Consider the following 14,726-nt stretch of genomic DNA (forward strand, 5'->3'; position numbering starts at 1 on the left):
TCAGCAAATGCACAGACGAGTAGACAGACCGGACAGACCACACTCTATAAAAAGAAAATATTTATCTATAGCGTTTGTCCACGTGACCGTCAGTTCATCTAAACTGTATCTATGGTCTAAAAAGCCCCTTTCTTTCTAAGAATGCCCGTCCTCGTTTGGCATGCCGTATCTTCAGCTGGTCCCGCTCGATGCCATCAAGCGGCCTGTCTGATAGACGACACGCTTTACGTTCACGGAGGTCTTCCTTCTTCGCTGAGCAGCGCACGCCCGTCCAACAGCCTCCACTCGTACAAATTCGCTCTCGACGAGTGGACAGACCTGACGTCGTCACGCTCGCCCTTTCTCAGCCACCACACGGCCGTCCCATACAAGAAAACTCACGTGCTCCTGATAGGCGGATGGAACGGAAAACGTCGCACGTCGAACGTACACACATACGACACGGTAGAAAAATCGTGGCACGAAACGAAACGACTCGAAGACTTTCCCCCCGGCGCCGGACTCAGCTCGCACACGTCGACTCGTCTCGCCGCCGACGACGCGATTCTCGTGACGGGTCGCGAAGGCGGTCTGCGCACGCAACGACGATCGGGCGGCGCCTTCGTCGTGTCGGAGAGACGACGTAAATTTTTCTACGACGATCATTCGACGTCGAGCACGGCGTCGCGATCGGGTCACACGGCGACGCCGGTCGGTCGAGATCGCGTTGTTCTGTACGGCGGTCGAGCCGATAATCCGATCGAGTATTGGACTCGAGTTTTTGTCGCCGCCGAGTACGATGTAGTCGACGTTTCGAGATTTTTTGAATTTTTTGGGAAATTGCGTAAGGATCCGGGATGTCGTAAGTATCACGTTGCCGTTCCCGGGTCGTCGCCTGAAGGAATTTTTGTGCACGGTGGCGAGACGTTTGACGGTCGAGTCAAAGGTGCGACGTCTGATTTGATTTATATTGATTTTAGTGACAGTGGGATAACGTGGTATACTGTCAACGTCAATGAGGCAGTGAGAAGAGCCGGTCACGTAGGTTTTGTACGCAAGGGAGCATTTTATATATTTGGTGGATATGACGGAAGTGGTAAATCTTGTAGTGATCTCCTCCAACTCGATTGCAAACGAGATAAAATCAACGGAACACCACAATCCAACACATAAGAAGAAGAAGACAATGACGACGACGCTGACAAAAACATCTTTTACTTGCTTCTCATAAGTAATTATCTTAAGCTAATCATTAAGTTTATGACATCAAACATAGGTTCTCTCTTTCTCTCTCTCTCTCTATTAGACGTGTGAGTAGGCGAAGTAGCATCCTGGTCCATATGGACAGCTTCTCCCATTCGCCCAGTACCGACATCGCGGCTGCTGCGGCGGCGTCCGAGCGTCGCCGTCCGTGCTGCCACTGTGATCCCTCTTCGAAGAACCCGACGCGACGCCGCGATTCGCCGCCGTGTGGGAATCGCTGAAGTGGCAGCGCTGACCGTACCAGCACCGCCCCAACTGAGTCCAATTACGACAAACGCGACCCTCTTTCCTCGTACCTAGAGAGAAAACTCAGTCGACTAACCGGACGCTCTTTTTTTTTCTACCTGCCACGGTGACGACACTACTTCCCGTTCCGTCTTCGGCCCACTTGAACATGTTGCACGGATCATCGATTACGGAGCAGCAATAGTAGGGCCGACCAATTCGTTCTCTCTTCAGCGAGTAACGAATCGTTCCGATTGCGTCGTGAGCGGCGCACACCGGCGCCCCGCTCGACTGCGATCGACTCGTCGACGTCGTCCACTCAAAGAAATTGCACTCGTTTCCAACGTCGAAATAGGGACAACCAAAGAAAAACGCGCCGGCACGATCGCCCGTCGCTACGCGACAGCGCACCGTTGCAACGCGGTGATTGCAAGACGGCGGCGACAAAACATATCGATTGGGACCAAGCTCCGCAGTGACGAGACTGAGAAACATGCTGAAGGAATCGACGGCCATAGCAACGGCGCCAGCGCGAGAAAGACGCAAGCGAAGAACGTCGATGTCGACGCGACGCGATCTGACGACGTCTACAGCGACGGCGAGCTCGAGCATGTGAAGTAGAATGGCGAGACGAAAGTCGTCGTAGAAGGCGGCTTCGGTGTGGTAGTCCGTTCGAGCGACACAACGATTTAATTGGGTCCAATAGAAATGAATGAGATGACGATATGAAGACGACGGGGCGTCGGCCGAATCGACGACGGAAGTCGAGGCGAGAAGAGTGGCGACGTCGCGCACGGCGACGCCTGGATGAACCTGTTGCCAGTCGACGATTGTCGCCGTAGAAACGCAATCGTTATCGTTGTCGTCGTCGTGGAGAGGAAAATAGACGTGGTTTGGATGAAGATCGCCGTGGATCAGCGTGAGAGGACGCGAGGCGAGTCGGAAATAGATGAAGCGAAGGTTAGAGATGAGATTATCGATTGACAGTGACAGTGGCACGAGCCTGGACAGAGCTTCGATCGTTGACGGCGCTCTGAGAAGATCGGTGAAAATGTGAAGTGGCCACCTGGCGACGTGCTTCATTGAACACGGCGTCGAATCGACGAAATAGTCGGCGAGCGACGGCGAATTCCACCAGGAAGCGTGGAGTAGAGCAACAGAACCGAGCGCCTGGTAAGACTCCTCTCTAACGTTGGATGAACTATTAGAATCAAAATATGCTACGTTGTTTTTTCAGCCTTACTGCGTGAGTCCCAAGTCAGCGTCTCCAGGTTTCCAAGTAGGACTTAGATCATCAAGAACGAGAATCGATTGATGCTGATCGGCGTCGCAGCGCGCATAGTAGCAACGAGGGGCGATCGATTGAGGAGAATTGGGCAACAGGGTCGAATAGAAGAAGATTTCCCTCTCGTGGCACCCGCTCGCCCACACCGATTCGACGGATTCGCGATTCTCCACGTCGGCGGCACACTCCGACGTCAAACCCATTTTAATAAACACTCGAACCGATTGACTAGGATTGACCTCCTCGATGCAGGCAGAACACGCGCGACACGTTTTGCCTTGCGACGACGCGAAAACGAGTTCTTCAACCGAAGACAGTTCAACGGCATTAGGAAATAATTGACGTTGAATCCACTCGAGAGTCACGTCCGACGGTTGCAAGGGAAAGCCATTGTCCTCCGACACGCCGTCATCGTCGTCGATAAATTCGATGTGGGCTCCATTGCGACCGATTCCCTCGACCTGAAATTTAACGCGCTCTCCATTGACCAATCGTATTACGTGCTCGTCGGAATGACTGTCGTAACCGGTCACGTGACCACGAAGAAAATGCCGACGCTGAAGTGGCATCGGCGGCAAATTTGCCGCCGCCGATTGAACGGGAAGCGCGACGCGCACCGTCATTCCCACGCGATCGAATCCTTTGGAAACGAGACGCAAATCGTTCGCCGGAAAACCGCAATAGGCGAGCAGAAGGGCGACGATTTCGTGCGGCAGACGGCTCAAGCGACTATTCGCGTCTTTTCCCAGTTCGAAAACCGTCGCCAATTTACGCCGATTCTCTCGCGTCGTCCGAATTTCGACTGCCTTTCGGCGACGATCGATGCGCGCGCGATGTCGTTGGCGATCGCGGCTCCACATCAAGTCGTCGTACTCGTCGTCGTCGTCTTCGTCGTCGTCGTCGGCGTAGCTGCCGTATTCGGTGCTCGTGTCGTCGTTGTCATCGTAGTTCCAGTCAAATACTTCGAACATGTAGTAGGCCCAAACCATTTCGAATGCGCTTTTGCCAAAGATGCGGCGCTAACGCGCGAGGGGGTAGCTAGCTTGTTTTTTGGAGAGGCTGACGTCAAAATACACGATTCTGATGCTGGATTGCTCAGACTACACTGTAGAACGACGAAAGGCACAGACAACGGAGAAACGTCAAACGACAAAACGGAACAATAGCATGCAGGCTTTGAGCGGTTCGAAATCGTATTTTGCCAGACGACCCGACTTCACCCGTACTTGTTCACCACTGGTGGCTGGCACTGAGCAACTGGGGGACATGGACTACGAACGCACTGCACCGGCACGAGCACGCACACTTGCCCATAGGGGCAGGTGACTTTTTCACACGAATCTTTGCAGAAAGCTTCACCGGTGGGCTCATACACACTGCACACCTGCGTTTCTCCGCATTCCTTCAAAGCGCAAGCACCTATTAGACAGAATCATTTTCTTCTGACAATTAATTAATTGAATACGAGGAAAGGTGTACTTATTTGACAACACTGTCCTGAATATCCCGGTGGGCATTGGCATCGAGGCGGTGGTATTTCGCCGCACGTTGGAGGATGGGGTATATAAGACAAACGGGCAACAGCACGTTTTCCTTTCTAAATATATATATGCAATTAGGCTAAAGGCACTCTACGGCTTGGCGGTTTGGACGTACGAGGGGAATTCGTGTGCCTCCGTTTTGGCACTCAAAAGGGCAGCATGTCGTCGTGAAGTGTCCCGAGACTGTCGCAGTGCAGTCGGCGGAATCGGACGGCGTTGCCGTCAGGCAACTCTGCCGTCCGCACGTACACTTTGTGCAAACTTTTAGTTCGTCGCACTTGTCCACGTCGGATTTGACGAGCAGAACGGTTGATTGGGCCACGAGTAAAAGGAAGAAGACAAATTGCATTCTGGAACCTCCGAAGGGACAGATAGTTTGTGGCCCGTGACCCCTGCTGACGACGTACTTATACTCGTAGGCAGGCGTTTTTAGGTGTGGTGATTTAGTAGCGTATTTTAGGTAGGTGTGTCAGTCAGTTGGGCAGTTTGAGCATGACAACGAGCAGCATCAGTGAGAACGTCAGGACTTGATGCTATGGAGACGTTTTATTACAATTGGCAGCTGGTTACGATTTGTAGAAAACACCAAAGTTATGTACCTATATATAGATTTTCAGCGAAAATTTGTGTCACCACGTGCGACACCACGTGCAAAGAGGCGGGACACTTAGCGAAAGTTAGAGGCAACAAAAAAGGAGTCAAAAAATGGCTCAAGCGAAGGGATTTCGTGTCGTCTCGGACAAGGCGACGTCTCAAAACGTCGTCCTAATGCGCATATCACCCAAAATGGATCTAATCGCGCTGGGATTCGAAACGGGCGACGTATCTCTCCACCGTCTCGCCTGGCATCGCGTCTGGATGCATACGAGTCACAAGAACGGCGAGCCGAACCGCGAATCGCCGCCGCCGAAGCCGGGCGCAATCGCTTGGCGTCCCGACGGCCGATCGCTCGCAATCGGCTGGAACGACGGCAACGTGACGCAGCACGACATCGAAACGGGTCATCGTCGAAAAGAAAAAACGACGAAATTCGATTCGCCGATCGTCTACATGAACTGGCAGCGCCATCGCGTGTCGAACGAAACGCGGTCGCTCTATCGCACCGACGAACCGACCTCCCTACTCGATCTCCCGCCCCTCGAAGCCGAAGACGATTCAAAAACGAACGAAGACGACGACGACGACGACGACGATCGAAGCGTCGACGACGATCCCAGCGTTCTCGTCGTTCTCGAAGAGGCGGGAAAATTCAGCTTTTCGTTCATGGGCGAATTCGTTTTCTGTTCCCTATTCGCTTCGAATCCGCTCTGCGGTGCCGTCTCGGCGGACGGACGTCACTTGACGATCGTCGGAGTCGAAGATTCTCGTCTCTCCGTCGGTCGATACCGAAGCGATCTGATCGGTTCGCGTGGCGCCGAGCTCGCTCATCTGACTGTACAATATAAGAATATAGGACGTCTTCTGGCCTATATGGAATCGAGCATTGGAGCCATGCACGACGCTTGGGATAACATTCTCGTGCAGCTCGACGGCAAGCTCGGCAAGTTTGCCGACTCCCTGTCGCCGCCGAAGACGTTCCAAGGCGAATTTCTGTCTCTTCTCACCCGCGGCGTGATGAGTCTCGAACTCCAGTCATTTCTTTTGAACGATCTCACGGAACGATCGCTGAAGAAATTCGGCACTTCTATACAGACGTCCTACACGTCGATACTCAAATTGGCGTTGGGGAACTTGACCGTCGCCGGACAGCAGATGATCGCTCAATTGAGCCATCTCCTCGGGATGGCGCGCTGGTACGAGCAGTTTGGCGTCCTCGGCTTGGCCGATAATCTCGTCAACGCGTGCCTGCATCGAGCGGGATCGCTCATGTTGAAAATCGAAGAATTGAATCACGTCATCAAGACGAGCGTTCGAAATTTGGATTCGTTTTTCAAGCTTCTCTACAAGGCCTTTCTTCAACTGCAGGATGTGCCCACGCAGAGGGTCGTCGAAGTGCTCAATTTCAGCGATATGGACGTTCTACACGTCGCCGATTTTCTCACCGAGGAACTCAAATCCGAGGGATCTCTCAAACTCGAGAGAGTCGGTCAATATTTGCAAAATAGCGACCTGGTGAAACGTATCGATATTCCGTCGGCGGCGTCGCGTGGGATGGCCGTCGGCTGGACGGACTTTATGAAGGGCAAAGGCAAGGACGTTTTCTTTCAGGATCTTCCCGGAAAGTCGCTTGTTCAGTGTCTGTCTGCGTTGCGCGGAGGCATCGATATCATGTTCAAGGAAGTTGGTCGTGTTGTGAACGGGTCGGTGCACTCGATTGGCGTGCACGACATTTGCGACGTTCGCGGGATTGAGCCGTGCGTTTCCGTGCTAGTGACCGACTCGACGGAGGAGTTAGCAGTCATTGAACCGGGCGGAGAAAGAGTGCTACTTATTCGCCGCAAAGACAGCGGTGAGGGATCTGGGTTGAGGTTTGCTCGACTTGACGTTGGGGATCGGAAAGTTAGTCGCGTTTCTTTCTACGGCAGCAAAGGTTTGGGCTTGATTTTTGACGGCAAAGAGGAGAGACGTAGACAAGATTTTGGCTTGCTGTCATTGGATGGGATTGAGACGACAGGACGCGTCGAAAGCGGATGCACCGAGAGCGACGCCATCGACGTTAGTGCAAATGTTGGACAACTGCATCAGTTGCCTCGATTTGAATCGGCTACGAGACTGTGTCTCGGCGTGGAAAGAGGCGTGGCTGCCGTGTTCTCACGCAAGGACCGACGAGTGGTCGTACTAGATTTAGAAGTTGAGCTCTCGAGCTCCGACGAGGACGAAGACGACGAGGACAAAGACGATGACGAAAGATGAGAACGAGCACGTGTACAATGAATGAACTTTTTACTCTTCACATATACACACACGCGTACACACACTACACAGCAATCAACAGTCTTCAATCGACGCTCTATGCTGCCTTTGGTGCCGGCTTGCTCGACAGACCCGAAATGGGGTTGGCGAGTTGAGCTCTCATTTTCTCCTCAGTTGCTGCCTGCCACTCTGGGTTGAGTGTGTGAGGCTTCGTCGGTCCCACTGTGAAATATTGAATATATTATCAGATTTTATTCTCGTTTCCCTTGGCAACTCTCACCTGTTAGTCGCAGGAGGGAGAAAAAAGCTATGCCTGCAGCCACTCCCAGCGTCACGCCGCCTAAAACTTTCTTCCATTCGCCCGTCGGCGCTTTCATTTCGGCGAACGTTTGAGGAAACGAGGCGCGGTAGACTACGAAATCGTCCATAAGATCGTTGTCGATAATCGATTTGCATCGACTTACGGGTTATTTTTTCTTCCTTTGTTAGATTTTTCCACGCACCCTTCGCCTTTTCGCGCAGAGCCTTCAATTCGGCGCTTTCTGACACGGCAGCGTCGATCGGCCGAAGGGGCGCCGGTTCGGTGAGCGACGCTCGCGCATTGCGAAGAGACGCGGAGATCCCAAATCGACGTCGAGAGGCAAAGCGAAACATTCGTAACGGTGAGAAAAACGGCAAAATGACGATCACGTAAACGAGAGTTCGTAAGCCCCGTATTCTCCTTTTAGATGGTGTAGATGCCACTGCCTAAGAAGCTTCCGGCGTCGGCACGCAGCGACGCGCCGCCTTCGCGTCGCATCGTTGCGGATCGCTATCGCGTCGAACGTCGCCTTGGAAGCGGAAACTTCGGCACGGCGCATCTCGTTGTCGATTTGCAAGCGGGCGGCGACCTGTGAGGAGACAACGACGCTTGCGAGACAATTTCCACGTGTTTTTTCTAGCAAAGTTCTAAAAGAGATCCCTTTCGAAGAAGTTCAAGCGGGAGAAACGGTCGCAGCGGCGCGAGAGGCGAAGTTATTGTCGAAAGTAGCCAAGAGATATAGAGAATCGTTTCATTCTACAGTAATCTGTTGGCAGCTCGATCATCCACATATCGTCAAGTTTCACGATAGCTTCCTCGACGGTGAATACTTCTACATTGTGACCGAGTACTGTGAGGTAAACAGGTAGCCAGGGAAGTGATGTTTCCGTAGAGCCCCTTTGTCACGCTATACATTGTATTTTAATTAATTAATTAATTAATTAATTAATTAATTGCTTCCGTTTCGCTATCATCACTTGTTCCCTCAGGGTGGGGATCTTGATGGAAAGATTAAGAAGTGGAGAGAGAGCGGAAAGGAGTTTGACGACAAATTGATATTGGCTTGGTTTATTCAGCTTGTCATGGCCGTTCAGTATCTTCACGACAGGTAGGGCTACTGTACGTCGATTTGAATAGTTGGATATTTTATATTCAGGAGAGTTCTTCATCGAGATTTGAAGACAAGGTGATCTGCTCTTAGGGCATTCATTGTTCTGTTGTGCAATTAATTGCTTTCTTTAGGAATATTTTTCTTAAAAATAACGTTATTAAATTGGGTAGGAAATTTCAAGAATTTAATTAAGGTTTTTGCGCACGTTTTTTATATGTAAAAGGTGATTTTGGAATATCTCGAATTTTATTGGGTTCAACGGAAATGGCAACGACTTTCGCCGGCACTCCTTACTACATGAGCCCAGAAGTACTCAAGCACGAGATGTATAATTCAAAATCGGATATCTGGTGCGAGAGAAGCCCATATAGCGTTTGGTGCACAATGACAAATCACGTTTTCAGGTCTTTGGGAGTCGTTTTGTACGAATTGTGTTGTCTCAAACACGCTTTTGGTGGAAAGAGTCTCATGGACGTAATGAATAGCATTGTGTACGGCCGACCTCCCGCATTGCCACCGCGATGTCATCCTAGCCTCAACAAGCTATTTTCATCGTAAGAGATAACAGTAGTTAGAATATGAGATACGTTGAAAATTCCTATCAAGGATGCTCGAAAAGGATCCTCAGTTAAGACCAGGGGCTGTTGAGATTTTGAGAGACAAATACATCAGTGCCCACATGCAGGTGGGTAGTAGAGAGAATTTCTAAATCGTAATGCCTTCAGACTTACTTTTCTTCAGTCATTACTTTTTGAAATGGCTGGCGATAGCGTATCCGAGGCTAAGGCTGATAAGGACGCGAAGGAAATTGCTTCTGCTTTGTAAGTCGCGGCACAGTGAATAAGTAGGCGTGGGCGAGTTTTTCCCTCAAGGGGGCCTCCGAAAAGAAGGAAGAAAAGTAAAACTGGTGAGCCTAAAGTGAAATCGCCGCCGCCGCCACCTCGATCCATGACTCCAAGGTAAGACTGTTTTCTAATGCTGGCGCTCGCATAATCGCGTGTCTCTTGTTTAGGGAGAGGTCATTGGCAAAGAAGAAGCAAAAAGCCGACGAAGAAGCGGCGAAACGAAAGTGGCCACTAATTCAAGGCTTGCCTTATTTCGTGTCTAAGTGTTTGTGGCTGTGTAGAGATCTTGCAAAACAGATTCTGATAGAAAATCAAAGAAGATATTCAGCAAGCAAAAAAGCTGCAGTAAGCGTTTGATTGGTGCTAGACAACTCTGATGCTATATGTAGTGCGTGTTATAGTACGTTCCTCCGTGGGTAAAAGAAAATCCCGATGTCTTCAGTGATGCTGACTTCTCTGTTACTCCTTTGCCCGACTCTCTGGGAGAAACGGCAACTCGGGCATCGGCTGCGTCAGAGATGTCTGCCTCATCGGAATTAGCTGCAACCGAAGTTTCTCCTTCATCGAGCGGATCCAAGACATCGCCAAGAGTAGCATGGCAAGGTACCGCGTAAACAGCGCGAAGTGACATATTTTCTAATTGTTCTGTTAGAAATTCCTGAAGATCCTTTGGAAGCTGAAACATATTACACGCAAGTAAGAGAAAGAAATCAGATAGATGACGTGGGCAATGCATTTTCATTTTCGCTCTTGTTAGAGAGACAGCTTTGAAGTTGCTAGTGAATCTGATGTAGGCAGATCAACGTCAATTGGAAACAGACCTTTCTAATCGTTTCTTAGGAAGAGGAAGACGAATATTTTGCTTTGGTTGACTGTCTTCAAGACGCGCTCAATTTGAGCGAAAGGGGTGAGATCATTTCTTCTCGTTCTAAGTAATATCTACGTCTAATCTTTAAAGATTGTAAGTCGCCAACGCTGCCTGAAGAAGAGGAGTCGATCATTCCAACAAGTCAGGAACAGAAGATGGAAAAAATGAAAGCGTATAAGAGAAAGAATACGTCTGTCTTTTTCATTTGCTCACACTGTCCTTCCACTAGTGATGCGAAAAAGTTGCTTGGTGAAGAGCAATTTCAGAAAGTGTATAAGTTTCTACGCGTCGCTCGTTGTGGCGATGCGCAGGCTGGCAAAGCGCCGATAACTGATGAGCGATTCATTCAGAGTGAGTTGAGTAGGATATGTAAGGAACCGAGAAATTGTTTTCTCGTCGATCAACTGATTTTTATGGAAATGATTAAATAGCTCCAGTAGTTCCTTTAGTTTACAGGATGGAATTGTTACGATGCGGCTGAAAGTGAAGAGACGTTGTGCACAGGTAAGATTAGGAATAATTCAATCACATATAAAGTGGCAGATTTTTGGAAATTCAGTCAGTCTCCTGGCGTTCATACGCTTTCGGGAGATTGACGTCATAATAATCTGCTGTTCCTTTTAGGGCAAGCCAACAGATGAGCTGCTCAAATCTCTTGTTGGCTCGCCTTTCAAAGAACGTTCACTCTCCTACAGACGTCTACTAGAGACGACGGACAAAAAAAACACACAAATCCACGATTGAACACGCCTTTCTCTATGCTTCAATCACTCGAGCATCATCTGCTATCTTGGCAGTATGATTTCCTAAAGCAATTATAAGAAAATTGTCAAGTTTTCAGCACTTTTTACCTGAGGTAACGTCTCCAATTATCCAGCCAGGCATACCTTCTAATTCCTAAAATTCTGGAGTACAATAGATATTGCATGAAGTTAAAAAAATGACCTCGATTTCTTGGCAAAATGCTCCAGCCTTTTCCTTAGGAAGAACAATCAGTAACCCCCCTGAAGATACAATTGAAATTGGAGCAGACAGAGCTATTCTAAAGTCTGACCAGAAGTCTCAGCCGAAAACCCTTCGTGCAGCTTGAAGTCGAATATTTTCTTGGCAGCAATCTTAGCAGTATCAGACATCCCCGCAATAACTACACCGTCGCCTCTTGCGCGCCGCCGTGTGATTTTATTTAACTGACTCACTGGGAAGCGAATGAATGATGAAGTCAACGGACTCCTTTTGACATTTGGCAAGATTTTGTGCATGGCCAAGCAAGCCGAATCCAGTCACGTCAGTCGCCCCGTGCGCGCCTAAACGCACAATTTTCGTATGTGCTGTGGCCTATCTGAACTAAAGTACCGTATTTTCTCATTAGTGTTGCTCCAATTCTATTCAATCGCGACATGCTAGCACTCGCACTCTCGTACGCCTTTCGAACTGAGTGCAGGCTTGTACGACTGCAAGGTTAGCCTACAAGTACGAGTACCTCCTTCTTTCGTTATGACATCCGCGATCTTTTGATACGTTTCAGACTACAAAAAAAAAAAGAGAGCTGAACGCAGATACAGTTCGTGACATCTGACGTCACTACTACTTGTTCTATCCACTGGTGGGCATTGACTGCAATCTGCGTTCCAAGTGCTTTTGTCAGGACCAAAACGTCTCCAGGAACGGCGTTGTACGGCCTAAAAGGTGAGCTGAATTTCCGTTGGGGGGTCCTACTCCCTATTTACATGATGTATTCGTTCTTTGCACACACGCTCGATGCAACCCCTCCTATGATGAACCACGGATTCAATACACTTTGACCACCGTTTACACTAGTCCCGGCCTCTTCGGCGCAATCTAAATATTCCAAGCATGCATCCAGTGGTGCTGCCGCTGGCTGTGAGGATATGATCAAACCTCTGAATCCCTCCATCATCAACGGTGTAACAACGTCCCTTTCAGGCTTACTCAGATCAGTACTGATACCTAGACCCGCACGTTAGGAGTACTTCTCAGTTTCTAAGTTTTTCTGTACCAAGCAACATGAGCAGGTTGTCACAATCGGTTACGCCCATTGCGTATAAGTCGCTTAGCACGTTTGCACAGGCTATTCTTCCCTATGACAAACAAGCTAGGAAATCGGTCCACGTTTATTAATCAATACCTGATCATACGGATCGTCGACAAGAGGATAAAAGCTAGTGCAAATTCCCAGCTACACTTGTTTTGCACTATGATATATTATCTCACAAATCGGTAGTTTGGACAAGCGAGATTCCTTCGTGTCTGGTCGGTATGACACAGCAGTCGAGCCCAGCCCCAAGCGACTCCCCATCAGAGATATTGAGACTTGACCCGAGACCTAAACAATCAACGTTGCTTCAAAAGCAGTCCTAGTATTAGGCGAATTACCAGCGAGAAGTTTGAGCAGCTGAGACAGACAGAGGCAGAGAAAGAGAGAGATGCATAAAGCCTTAGACACGGGAAAAGTAACGTACCTCTTCTTGAGGAACTTTACACCCTAGGTAGAAACAGAACTGAGCTAAAGGATGCAGGCCAAGCGAACTTTGTACCTCATCCTTTCAGCTTTCAGGTAAGATGAAGGGCAGGACATAAACACACGCAGGCGTAGGAAATCTTGAGCAGCTTACCTTTGTGAACCGAGTTAGCCGAAAGTCGGCTCTCAATCCATGCCGAACGGGATCAAAGGGAGCTCTCTGTTAGTAATACAACTACAGAGCTGCTTATGCAAAACTGGACAGGCGATACCTCGGTCTTTTGGCGTTTTTTCTCCGACATGTACAAAATCTAATCCGGGACACCTATCTACGCCGAGAAAACTTCTCAGGTTTGGTTTTCGCTGGTAGATGTAAGCGCTCTTGCGTGCTAAGATGCTCTACACATAGACAAAAGGTTGCAGAAGCGAAGTAACACGTCAGCTTTAGCACCAGCCCGGAGACCAAGTCCCGTTGAAATTTTTCGGATCCGCTTTTGACGTGGGAGGATGAAGCGTCGACAAATCGTGCACGTACGTTTTCATAATTTCCGCCAAACGCGACTTCATCATGGCCAACGCTTCGGGATTCGATTCGGCAAGATTGAAGTGCTCCGTGGGATCCGCATCCAAATCGAACAAATACGTGCCTTTAGCAGCAGAGACTCCGACTCCATACGACGCATTCGCCGGCGGAATCCATCCGCTCGGCGTTCCGGGCTCGCCCGTTATGAGTTTCCACTTCTCAAAACGAATAGCAGCCACGGGAATGTTCGTATCAATGTTATACACGAACGTCTGTCGCGGCGACGGCGCTCCAGTCGACACCGTACTCCAGACGTTCATTCCGTCAATATTTCCAACATCGGTCTTTATATCGGCGGCAGCCAATAACGTGGGATACCAATCGACGGAGTGAATCATCCCGTTATTGACGTAGCCGGTTTTTTGGAGCATCGTTCCGTGTATGAACGCCGATCCTCGCGTGCCCCCTTCCCACACGGTGTGTTTGCTGCCTCGCAGCGGATAGTTGTTTGCGCCGACGGTGACCGGCCCCCCGTTGTCCGTGGTGAACACCATCAACGTGTCGTTCCACATGGAGCGATTTTTGAGTGCGTTCGTCACGTTGCCAATTGCCTCGTCCATAGCCGTGACCATTGCGGAGAAAACGCGTCGCTTTTTGTCTTTCACGTGAGCGTACATGTCCACGAAACGCTGCGGCGCTTCGAGCGGTTCGTGTACGGCTTGAAAGGGTAGGTAGAGATAGAGCGGTTGACTCGGGTCGTGTTCGGAGACAATGCGCTCGGCTTCGGCACTGAACGCGTACGTTGAATACACCCCGGTCATGTTGGACACTACTGCCGTATTGCGACGGAAATCGAGCCCATCGTCGCGCCTGTGTGTATAGTAGTCCTCTGCACCGACGTAGTAGCCAAAGTGGCTGTCGAATCCGCGATGTAAAGGTGTATAGGATAGGTTGCAGAAGCCCAAGTGCCATTTTCCGACAATGTGTGTTGCATAGCCCGCCGTCTTGAGATGATCGGCAATAGTAGTGATGTTCAGGGGTAGTCCATATGGCTGGTTAGGTCGAACGACCGAGTGCTGGAGTCCAGTGTGTATTGGAAATCGACCCGACATAAAGGTGCTGCGCGTCGGAGAGCAGAGCGGCTGAACGTACGATCGATTGAGTATGACCCCTATAAAGAAAAAAAGCATATTTTTGTCTTGTCTCCAGATTTCTGGCTGAAAAGAGCGTTCTGCCTTCTTTTGCTAACTGATCGAGGTTTGGAGTTTTGATTTCGCTGCCGTGGAAGCCCACATCATTCCATCCCAAGTCGTCGGCTGCAACAAAGAGAATGTGAGGCTTGGATATTGCTCTCGACGGCACCGCGATAATCAAAAGAGCAAGTATAATAATTCCAGTAGGGCAAGCCATGTCGAGTGACGCTTGGCTTGCAAACTGCAGTGAGTACACCAAC

General features: G+C 49.7%; 6 protein-coding genes and 1 pseudogene across 6 annotated transcripts; 3 read left to right on the forward strand and 4 right to left on the reverse strand.

Moving 5' to 3' along the window:
* Positions 1 to 115: 115 nt before the first annotated feature.
* Positions 116 to 3,509, forward strand: LOC136184633 (kelch domain-containing protein 9-like). Its single transcript, XM_065971547.1, has 5 exons — positions 116 to 1,210; positions 1,286 to 2,125; positions 2,174 to 2,401; positions 2,455 to 2,640; positions 2,705 to 3,509. The coding sequence occupies exon 1, from the start codon at positions 142 to 144 to the stop codon at positions 1,150 to 1,152; it is 1,011 nt and encodes a 336-aa protein (XP_065827619.1). The 5' UTR covers positions 116 to 141; the 3' UTR covers positions 1,153 to 1,210; positions 1,286 to 2,125; positions 2,174 to 2,401; positions 2,455 to 2,640; positions 2,705 to 3,509.
* LOC136184632 (uncharacterized) lies at positions 1,103 to 4,716 on the reverse strand. The gene is made up of 5 exons (XM_065971546.1): positions 4,409 to 4,716; positions 4,232 to 4,349; positions 2,711 to 4,171; positions 1,587 to 2,653; positions 1,103 to 1,538 (listed from the first exon to the last, which is right to left on the reverse strand). Exons 3-5 carry the CDS (start codon positions 3,739 to 3,741, stop codon positions 1,282 to 1,284), a joined length of 2,355 nt encoding a protein of 784 aa, XP_065827618.1. The 5' UTR covers positions 3,742 to 4,171; positions 4,232 to 4,349; positions 4,409 to 4,716; the 3' UTR covers positions 1,103 to 1,281.
* A 239-nt stretch (positions 4,717 to 4,955) lies between these two features.
* Positions 4,956 to 7,386, forward strand: LOC136184316 (anaphase-promoting complex subunit 4-like). The gene has a single exon (XM_065971197.1). It carries the CDS (start codon positions 4,999 to 5,001, stop codon positions 7,144 to 7,146), a length of 2,148 nt encoding a protein of 715 aa, XP_065827269.1. The 5' UTR covers positions 4,956 to 4,998; the 3' UTR covers positions 7,147 to 7,386.
* On the reverse strand, positions 7,160 to 7,857 carry LOC136184332 (cytochrome c oxidase subunit 4 isoform 2, mitochondrial-like). Its single transcript, XM_065971215.1, has 3 exons — positions 7,611 to 7,857; positions 7,427 to 7,558; positions 7,160 to 7,368 (listed from the first exon to the last, which is right to left on the reverse strand). Exons 1-3 carry the CDS (start codon positions 7,798 to 7,800, stop codon positions 7,244 to 7,246), a joined length of 447 nt encoding a protein of 148 aa, XP_065827287.1. The 5' UTR covers positions 7,801 to 7,857; the 3' UTR covers positions 7,160 to 7,243.
* A 5-nt stretch (positions 7,858 to 7,862) lies between these two features.
* Positions 7,863 to 10,743, forward strand: LOC136184317 (serine/threonine-protein kinase Nek11-like). Its single transcript, XM_065971198.1, has 19 exons — positions 7,863 to 8,038; positions 8,088 to 8,172; positions 8,224 to 8,304; positions 8,437 to 8,555; positions 8,604 to 8,633; positions 8,690 to 8,724; positions 8,782 to 8,908; positions 8,963 to 9,112; positions 9,165 to 9,243; positions 9,300 to 9,379; positions 9,431 to 9,517; positions 9,571 to 9,627; positions 9,685 to 9,748; positions 9,805 to 10,006; positions 10,056 to 10,099; positions 10,161 to 10,193; positions 10,244 to 10,310; positions 10,362 to 10,443; positions 10,501 to 10,743. The coding sequence occupies exons 1-19, from the start codon at positions 7,884 to 7,886 to the stop codon at positions 10,700 to 10,702; spliced, it is 1,779 nt and encodes a 592-aa protein (XP_065827270.1). The 5' UTR covers positions 7,863 to 7,883; the 3' UTR covers positions 10,703 to 10,743.
* A 33-nt stretch (positions 10,744 to 10,776) lies between these two features.
* LOC136184511 (inactive selenide, water dikinase-like protein) lies at positions 10,777 to 13,136 on the reverse strand. Its single transcript, XM_065971420.1, has 18 exons — positions 13,023 to 13,136; positions 12,905 to 12,970; positions 12,830 to 12,839; positions 12,752 to 12,774; positions 12,666 to 12,684; positions 12,504 to 12,615; positions 12,418 to 12,451; positions 12,289 to 12,370; positions 12,171 to 12,239; positions 11,999 to 12,110; positions 11,860 to 11,950; positions 11,752 to 11,797; positions 11,625 to 11,702; positions 11,468 to 11,575; positions 11,326 to 11,415; positions 11,217 to 11,275; positions 11,123 to 11,168; positions 10,777 to 11,077 (listed from the first exon to the last, which is right to left on the reverse strand). The coding sequence occupies exons 1-18, from the start codon at positions 13,050 to 13,052 to the stop codon at positions 11,028 to 11,030; spliced, it is 1,125 nt and encodes a 374-aa protein (XP_065827492.1). The 5' UTR covers positions 13,053 to 13,136; the 3' UTR covers positions 10,777 to 11,027.
* A 58-nt stretch (positions 13,137 to 13,194) lies between these two features.
* On the reverse strand, positions 13,195 to 14,683 carry LOC136184513 (arylsulfatase B pseudogene; annotated as a pseudogene).
* Positions 14,684 to 14,726: the final 43 nt, after the last annotated feature.

The sequence above is a fragment of the Oscarella lobularis genome, chromosome 3 (genome assembly GCF_947507565.1).
Source record: "Oscarella lobularis chromosome 3, ooOscLobu1.1, whole genome shotgun sequence".
NCBI classification, from domain to species: Eukaryota; Metazoa; Porifera; class Homoscleromorpha; order Homosclerophorida; family Oscarellidae; genus Oscarella; species Oscarella lobularis.